The 9,612-nt window shown below is 36.7% G+C and overlaps 1 protein-coding gene across 2 annotated transcripts; it reads right to left on the minus strand.

The window, feature by feature from the left end:
- Window positions 1–925: 925 nt before the first annotated feature.
- LOC102663399 (phosphatidylinositol 4-phosphate 5-kinase 3-like) lies at window positions 926–4,310 on the minus strand. 2 transcript variants are annotated; one of them, XM_041012437.1, is made up of 6 exons: window positions 3,894–4,310; window positions 3,585–3,741; window positions 3,040–3,451; window positions 2,811–2,854; window positions 2,678–2,717; window positions 926–1,647 (listed from the first exon to the last, which is right to left on the minus strand). In XM_041012437.1, exons 3-6 carry the CDS (start codon window positions 3,249–3,251, stop codon window positions 1,368–1,370), a joined length of 576 nt encoding a protein of 191 aa, XP_040868371.1. In that variant the 5' UTR covers window positions 3,252–3,451; window positions 3,585–3,741; window positions 3,894–4,310; the 3' UTR covers window positions 926–1,367. The 2 variants fall into 2 exon arrangements, with proteins under 2 accessions (XP_040868371.1, XP_040868372.1); XM_041012438.1 differs by having other exon boundaries at window positions 2,811–2,929.
- Window positions 4,311–9,612: the final 5,302 nt, after the last annotated feature.

Genomic DNA, 9,612 nt, shown 5'->3' on the forward strand with positions numbered 1-9,612 from the left:
GCATGTTTGTTCACCTTGCTCCTTTCTTTGACATTGACCTCATCTCTTTGACATTGAAGCCCTACCCCTTCTTCCGTTGAACTGGACGAGGTCAACTTCATCGCTCCAACTTCCCGACTTGAAGTTTCGTGAAGAAAGAGATTGGTTAGTGAGTTACTAACTTTGTTAGGTTAAGCTTATTTTAACCTTGTTTTAGGTTAAGTGGTTTGTGTACTGTTGAAGAAAGATCACGGGTTCCATATAATTTCTTTTAATGGTGATGTTTGCTAATCGTGGTTGCAGGGAAGACGCGTGCATGTCATCCATGAGTTGTTGATGAAAAAGTTGATGCGTTTTTTAGTGGGCTGCAAACAGGTCAGTGACTATTTCTTATTGAAGCTCTGGTTGATGTTCGTATGGTGTTTTATTAGTAAAATATATTTATATTGATATATTGGTTATGTTTTTTTTAATTTGATATTTTGTTGATATGTTCAACTTTGTTCATATACTGTTGAATCTTAGCTTGACATGGTAATTGTTATGATGATAATAAATTTTTTGGTCTTTAATCCCTTCCAGAAGTTAGTGTAGAAGCCTAATTTTAGTGAAATTTAAATTAAAATGGTTGATTGAAGTCATCAACTTCATTCCTTTTGTGCAATTTCGCTCCCCAATCTATTATACTACTCCAAATCCAAAAGAATAGCACAATATTGCAGAGAGTTGGCTACAAGGGTTGCACTTGCTTTTCTCAAAATAGTTGGCTACAAGGATCAGGAAACCCATAGCTCCCCAATCCGCTTTTCTCTTCTTTTCATGCATTGCTGCAAAAGTTTTAAAAAAACCTGTTTGAATGCACATCAGTTGAGGGCTACAAGGGGGGGCCTCTTGGAACTCTTCTTTCTTGCTCAACTCTTTTTGATTGCTCTAACCAAAAATGGTATGTTCAATTCAATTCTATTTATCAATCTTTTGACTGTCTGTACAGTTATTATCCCCTCTCCTGAGTCAATTTGAATCTCTCTCCACACCCCACAATGTCTACATCCATAACAAAAGCAATAAAATAAAAAAAGAACTCTAATCACATACCCTGTACAAGCTAGTGTGACAATCCCTCTCCCTCCCAAACTAAAGTGAAAAAAATGTCATTAGTGTCCAAATTGTCTCCTCCCCCATCTGTGTTAACAATAAAGTTTTCAATGGCTATGACAAAAATTTAGCCATCAACAACCATGATGTTTTCCAATCTATATGTGTGTTTAGATCACCCATGTTTGTAGCATTTCCTAGTGCATGGAATGCCACCTTAGTAAGCCAGAGTTGGTTCCGGTTCGCATTCTATACTCCTTTGGTCTCCAACCATATCATTTGTCATTTATCCTCTACAAAGATTCTGTGAATGAAATCCCTAAACCTTTTGGAGTATAGCTTGGGATCATCAGCTGAGATAGAAGTGGAGTCCACTTGTAGTGACTTCTATATGCATGTTCTATCTTTTTGCTAATATAATAGTCTTGGAGAATGTCAATGATTCCAAAGTAGAGGATTACATCAGAGATCTGGCTATTACTACTTCCACTAGTTGTTTGGTGATCCAATCCAGCCTTGCACACTCTCAGCTGTGGCAGGCATGTTCCATGATCCAGCTGGATTAGAGGTCCCCTGGAATATTAAGAATCACAATTATGGATCAAGAATTTGCATAATTTGGATCCAAACCATATGTCAGGCCAAACAGAAACAAAATTACTGAGTCTATAAGTAGTAATCATTTTCCTGAAAGTAACTAGATTAATATACCATGCACTTAGGTTTGAAATACAAAAGAAAAAAAATGGTGGAACGTTTGCAAACAATGAAAAATTTTATCATCTGGCACGCAAACATATCTACCAAGTTTCATGTCATAGAAAACTTTCTGATCCATCAAAATCCTTGTCAGCTACCATTTGGCTGTTGAAAAGAAATGTATGCCCTTACCTAAAAAAACAAACAAAAAAAAAAACACCACCAGCATTTGCTTCAAATGTCAACAAAACTAACTCCAAATTTAGTAGTACAACTGAGGTCACTTTCGGGGCATCTCAATTCTCAGCCATTGCGATCATATTCTTAAAAAGAAATCAATAAGTCACCCCTAAATCATAAATGGACAGGACTAGAGAATGGCAAATATATTGCTCATTCATCAGCTACTGATTTGTTTCTAGCCAACTTGCGGCCACATCCTCTTGGCATTTTGCAAGCGCATGGGCCAAATTGAAATTTTGAAACAGAAAGCATTTAGTCTCTCTGCATGTTCTAAACCCGAGACCATATGAAGGACACGACACATGGATACAAGTAATTGCCACCAAGGGTACAAAATAAAAAAAGAGAACGATGTTAAAGACAAAAATGTTATCCCCCCTATAAATCATCTAGGATAGTAACTGAGAATTGGTGTATAGTTAAATCAATCCAGATTCTCCTGTTTGACTGTATTTGTACACGACATGTTGAGTTGGAATTTGCATTAATAGTTCAAGCCAGAAACTGACACAAAGTGAATCAAGATTTCTCCAGATATCCAACCATTTTCTTCTATTAGATAATGTATGAAAAATCAAAGGAGTTTGAGAACAATTTAAAACAATTAATAAATTTATAACAAGAAGGAAGCTCAAATATGAATAAATACAAAAGAACTTACCAACATGTGAGCATCTCATTATCAAACATGTCTCTGTTGCCTGGTAAATCAATAACCCAGAAGATTTTATTTCCCACCAGGATGATTTAACATTTGAAGAGGAATCAAAGAACTACAAAAACTATACAAATACCTGAATGAGAACTGCGAGGTGAACTTTTCATTTCATCAACTGAGCTATCATCACGAAAATGCAGGCCAATTAGAAGATTGTAATCCATGATTCCCTCTACTTCCAGGAACTCACAATCTCTACCAAGTTGCTTAAGCACAATCCATTATATAAAACCAACTCTTAAGTAAGAAAATACAAAATTAAAACTTAGAAAGTAAAAGAATGTGCAACTTGGCAAAATCTATACCATATAAGCTCTTGAAACCAAGACTGTTCAAGGCGAAAGACAAAGTTAAGATCAAGGTCTTTGAGAGTGGTAGTCTCATCAATTTGTTCCCTTGGCTTATCTGTTGATCGACCATGAGAAGAGCCTTTGAGGTCAAACCTCTTGTGGATCTGGTACTCCGAGCAAAACACATTGCCCATTACAATAAACCGAGTTTGTTTTATCAATAGCATCACAACTTTTCATTAAATTTTAACAAGCATTTAGATGGTAAACCACCATAATTACAGCTGCAAAACAAAACTCAAATCTGAAACCATACCTTTTGACCTCCAACAGGTTTGACACAATGCACGCCCAGGAATGCCGTCACCAAGGAGTTCTTGCATTAAAAAACATGTTGGTAGTAACTTGGAAGCATCCTTATGAGCACCTGACATAGACACCAATTAATCACAATTGAACACACATAAAAGAACAAAGTAACCAACCAAAGCTGAAAGCAAAATTTGACCTTAGTAAATTATAGTGTCTTCAAATTAATGAATGCATTCCAACCAACTAACCTTGACTTTAGACTTCTTGACAGTCTTAATTATGAAGCGATCGTCTTGAGTGAGATAAAAGATGCTTCCACTTTTGCCCGGAGAAGACATCTCCCTAAGTGTGTCACTTCCACAAATAGCAAGCATGTAAAATAATTCCCTTAGATGTCTAAATACCCTAATCAACCAACAAGTAACCACCAAGACACAGAGACAATTAGTATACCATCCACAACCAATAACCAATCTTTCCTTACTAAGAAAAAAAAACACATCAATCAATGCAAAAAAGAAAACCAACACAGAAGAAAATTGCTACTATTCACACACCTAAACACCATGGGACAATAGTCTTTCCACCTGAAGTCCACTGAATGGTGCTGGGGTGTAAACTTAGACCCTTCCGACGGAAACCTCGTCCAGAACTTCTCATTAGGATCAAAATCCCCCGGTCTAAGCTCTTTCACAATAGAAGCATGCTTGGCAACAATGTATCTACAACAAAAACACCTTAAAAAAAAGAAGCTGAAACTAAACATAGCAAATCTTTGAACAAGCATTACTAATAGTTGGCTATGTAGTATGGTTCTATTAATGTTGGGCATAATAGTAGAGCTAGCAAATTAACTAGACGGGTTGCACTTGCTTAAATCATATAAATATACATACATGTAAATACATAAAAGTGGTTTGGCTTTATTTTAAGAGATTTGAATTTTTTTTATTATCCAATTGTATGTACATTTATATATATGTATAATAAGGGGGGGGGGGGGGGGGGGGGGGGGGGGGGGCCCTTTTGGAGGAAGTTGGAAGTAGCTATAGTGAGAGGAGCCAGTGGTAATGTGGCAAGTAGATGGACATATATATGGTAAGGAAAATGACAAAAAAAACCAGCTCTGGTGACCGGTGGGGTCATAATGACAACAACAACAACAAGCTTAGATTGACTTTTCATCCCTCATCACATAGTTATACACACACACAAAGGCATCATCAGATAGGGGTCAGGCTGGGCTGGGCTGAAACTGATGCAATAAGGGATAATGCTTGATGCGAAAGAGTTTCATCCTAATGCACGATACCTGTTGGTGGGTTAGGTGGCAAACCCTGCCCCTCCTCATTGGACCCATCCCCTACATTCCTGCCACTTCTATCTTTCACCTTTCTCTTCATACCCCCCAACAAAAACACTATCAATTCTTTTGACCTAACTTCTGTTTTTAAAGAGAAGAGAACCTAAAAAAAGTTAAGTGAAACACTACCTAAATAAACACGCACACAATCTAAAAAATTTATATTGAGGAGCCGAGTGATTATATGATCATGAGAAAGAAAAAGAAAACATACATATATACCCACCTTTGAATTTTCTTTAGTTCCATCTCAGCAACAGGTGATTTTTTCACATTGTATTAACTCTTTAAAACCATTTTTATGTGTATAAAGACCAACACAGTCTCTGCAAGTGCACATATAGTCCTACTAAAAAGTTAACATATGGAGATAATGCCTGAATTTTCTAAAATAGCTTTAAATTAAACACAGGATTGTACTGACAATGCAATCTTTCCTAAATGACAGATAAATATCAGCATAGTGAATAAGTGAAGCAATTTGATACCCGTTAATCAATGCTACAAGTTGAGGCTGCAATTCATTATCCCTCAATTTATGTATTCTTCCCATTAAAGTTTCAGCAGTTCTGGTGCAAATATTGATTTTTGTTTGCAGCTTCCTTATTGATACCCTAGTACCATCAATTTTACTACATTCTACTCCTAGATTATCCAATGTTTTCAGTCTCTTGAACTTTTCCTCATAAATAGGTCGTAACCTCTCTTCATCCGGAGAGCAAGGCAAAAAGAAGAACATATAAGCGCAATTCGAAATTAAGACAAAGTATAATATTATCTAAACTTACTTATCAATGCAACTAACTGATATAGTCTACAATTTATTAATTAATACAAGTAATGTATCATAGCAAATGATGCTGAATATGCAGGACATATTTTGACATAAAAAATAGATGTTATTGAGTAATGAAGTTTCAATTTATAAGGTCTCCTCTCCAACAACATGAAGGTATGAAAGGGAAACTATATCGTAAGAAAATTTAGAAGTCTTTGTCCTCATACAGAAAATAATTAAGATGGATACAAAACTATGAATAGCTCCAATCATTTCTAATTTTATGATTCATTTCAGTTTAAAGAATCTAAAATCGAGTAATTTGAAACAATGCTAATACCTTAACTTCCTTAAGAAGTTTCTTCTCCTGCTCTGTAGTGTTGTTGTTATCTTCTTGATCTTCATTTGCCCCAGCTACTCGGGGTTCTGCAGATTTACCTTTCCTAGGCATGGGAGTCAAACCTTTCTGCTGCAACTCAATCATCAAATCAGCTTTCTTCTTGTTGCTTACAATCATTTCTCCATTCACAACCCCTAATATAAACCTAGGTTTGTTATCCAAAATCAGCAAAAATCGTTCAAGGTTGTTCAATATATGGTTCTGCATACCCAAATTGCATTTTAGTCCACATTAATAGAGGGTTTGGAATCTAAAGACCTGGACCTGCCTATTACTAAACACAAAACTCACCTTCCTTCTCTCATAATACTCCAGCTGGAGGGGGAAGAACTCTTGAAGAACTGCATAAGAATTCACATAAAACAGTGAGCGTGTGAAACATTATTGTTAATTGATCTTATTCAAAACTTAACATGATAAAGGTTGTACTTTGTTCTGAATTGTCATATTTCTTAATTTTGCCTTTTGTGTCAAATAGATGCATGTTGTTTTTGCTAATAGAGGATGTGAGTTTAAACTTCTTAAGCAGACCCTCTTGCATGATGCCCACTATTTTTTCAAGCTTCATCCTAACTTCTATGTTTACAGTTGCATCATCACCGTTCTGCCTGAAATCCTGAAAAAAGAAAATTATCTTATGAAAAGTTGACACGGGTTAATTTACTGTGTGCATGGTGATGAAATGTTTTTAGGTCAGGTTATTACATGACATAAAGGATCGTTGACATTAGGTGACCCATTAGTTATAGAGTCAAGGAACTGCTTGTAATCTTTGGTCCATTTGGGGATAGGCAGCTCAGTGATTTTGAAATTGTGTTCATTTATTTCCTCCACTGAGCCATTGACTACGTTTTTTTTTTTTTGCACAACAAAAATAAATATTGCATTAATAATAAGATTCAGTACTAGGTGTACTGAAATACATAACAAGAAATTACAAAGGCATTGATGAGCCAAACCCAACTAGAAAAGACAAATACAAATAAGCTAACAAGATAGGTCAAACTCCCCTCTAAGATAATTTGTCCTTCAAGTTAGTTGACCAATGGTTGAAATGTGTTTGAAAGCCTTTCTCCATACATTTTAACCAGGACCATGTATGGAATAAAGCTTCATCCATGACTTTTTTAGGATTGAAAATCTGGTTATTGAAAACCATGCTATTTCTGTTTCCAAATAGTCATGGACAAGGCTATCCATAAAACCTCCCATCTCTTGTTTGTGTTGCTTTTCCTATTCCAGTGAGAGAATTGCAGAAAGTGATTCTTTGGCTCTATGGGAAAAGGGCCCACTCTATTAACCCTTCTCAAAGCATCCCACCACAGAATCCTAGTTTTGTTGCAAGTGAACATTACATAGCTGGCATTTTCCTCTTCAGATTCACATAAAGGACATCTATAGGAAGGCATATCCACCTGTCTCCTTCTCAGGTTAGCCCTAGTAGGTAATCTGTTTTTGAATAACCTCCATGAGAAAGCAATTGCTCTTGGAGGAATTTTCAGATTCCAAATGATCTTTGATGCATTGTCCTCAATAGCAGCACTGTCAGCTTCCTTCAAGAGTTTATAAGCTGACTTTGTGGAATAAATGCCACTAGGGTCAGCCCTCCAGGTTAGAATATCCATGTTGGAATGCTGGATGTGGACATTCTCAATCTCAGCCAAGAATGCTGCTACCATGTCAATTTCATGGTCAAAAAAGTTTCTCCTTTAGTTTAGCTTCCATTCCCATCTATCCTCAACAAAGTCACCCATTAAATTGATTGTAGAATTTTGTTGTCTACTCATTTGATATAGAGTAGAATATTTGTCTTGAAGGGTTAAATCATCACCCATCCACTTGTCCTTCCAAAATCTGATTTTGTCCCCACAACCCATCCTGCATCTCAAATTATTGGTGATGCTATTGTTGTCCTGCTGCTGAAATACAATTTTTAGGTCTTTCCACCAATGGGAGAGATCACTACTATTTCTACCAGAGAGCAATGCATTCCAACCACCATATTTAGACAATAAAATTCTTGCCTATAGCTGGTTCTGATTATTAGTCAACTCCCAACCCCATTTGCCAAGCAAAACCTCATTAAATTTGATCAAGTCTTTAATCCCTAACCCCCCTTTGTTCTTAGGAAGACAAACTGTGTCCCATTTCACCCAAGGGATCTTGTTGGCCTCAATATCACCTCCCCATAGAAAATTTCTCTGAATAGCAACTATCTTTTGCACCACTTTTTTAGGGATTCTAAAAAAAGACAGCAAGTAAATGGGTAATGTTGTTAAAACTGAATTAATGAGGGTTATTCTTTCACCCATAGAGAGACATTTTTGCTTCCATTTTGCAAGCTTGGCCTCAAACTTCCTGATAATAGGCTGCCACACAACCCAGCTTTTAGAACTCACCCCTACTAGAATTCTAAGATCAGAGAAAGGAATTTCCAGCTGGCTTCAATTAAGAAATTGAGCTGCATCCCTACACGAACCCTCTGATTTGCCCACACAACCGAAATGGCTTTTAGCATAATTTATCTTGAGACCAGAAACCATCTCAAAACACCTCAGGATAATTTTTAAGACTTTAATATTATCCTTAGTGGCAGCCCCAAAAAGCAGAGTATCATCTGCATATTGGAGTATGTTAACTTCCTCCTTTTGACTTCCCACTTGGTAGCTGTTGAAAAGGTTCTTAGATATGGTTGTCCTCATCAAACTTGTAAGGCCTTCCACTACTATATTAAAAAACAAAGGTGGTAGGGGATCACCCTGCCTTAAGCCTCTCTTAGGGGCAAACTCCCTAGTGGGACTTCCATTAATTAAAATGGATATAGTTGCAGTAGACATACAACCATTTATCCATTTCCTCCATCTTTCACAAAATCCCATCCTCATCAACATGTAATTTAGAAAGCCCCAATAAACCGAATCATACGCCTTTTCAAAGTCCACTTTGAAGACCATACAAGGTTTGTTTTTTGACTTAGCTTCAGCTATAACCTCGTTAGCAATCAGCACACCATGGAGGATGTGTCTCCCCTTCATAAAAGTTATTTGCCTTTCATCAATGAGATGAGGCAACACAAGGGCCAGCCTTTTAGCCAGAACTTTGGCCATAATTTTATAGATACAACCTATAAGAGAGATGGGTCTATAATCATTAAGAGATTGAGGGTCATTGAGCTTGGGAATAAGGGCTAGGAAAGATTCATTGCTTCCTTTTGGGAAAGTGCCATTGATGTAAAACTCATCCATGAACCTAATAAAATCAGGTTTCAAAATCTCCCAAAATTGCTTGATGAAATTGAAATTTAAGCCATCCGGACCAGGACTTTTGTCCCCACCACAATCCCATACAGCTGATTTAATCTCCAATTCAGAAAATCTAGCTACAAGACTTTCCTTCTCTCTTTGGCCAAGAGATGGAAACTGAACACCATCCAAGGTTGGTCTACTAAAATTCTCCTCAGAAAATTTGTCCTTGAAATAATTTAGGGCTGCATTTTTAACACTGCTAGGCTCATGAACCCACACACCATCTATGAGCAGACCTTGAATAGCATTGTGTCTCCTTCTATGATTAATCAATCTATGAAAATAGTTAGAGTTGTTGTCCCCTTCTTTTAACCACTTCATTCTATCCTTTTGTCTCAGCATAGATTCAAATGCATAAGCTGCATTCCAGAGTTGTTCTTGAAGTGATTTCTTAAGCTTCACTTCATCTTGAGATAAGGTTCTATCATTG

Source organism: Glycine max, chromosome 19 (assembly GCF_000004515.6).
Source record: "Glycine max cultivar Williams 82 chromosome 19, Glycine_max_v4.0, whole genome shotgun sequence".
NCBI classification, from domain to species: domain Eukaryota; kingdom Viridiplantae; phylum Streptophyta; class Magnoliopsida; order Fabales; family Fabaceae; genus Glycine; species Glycine max.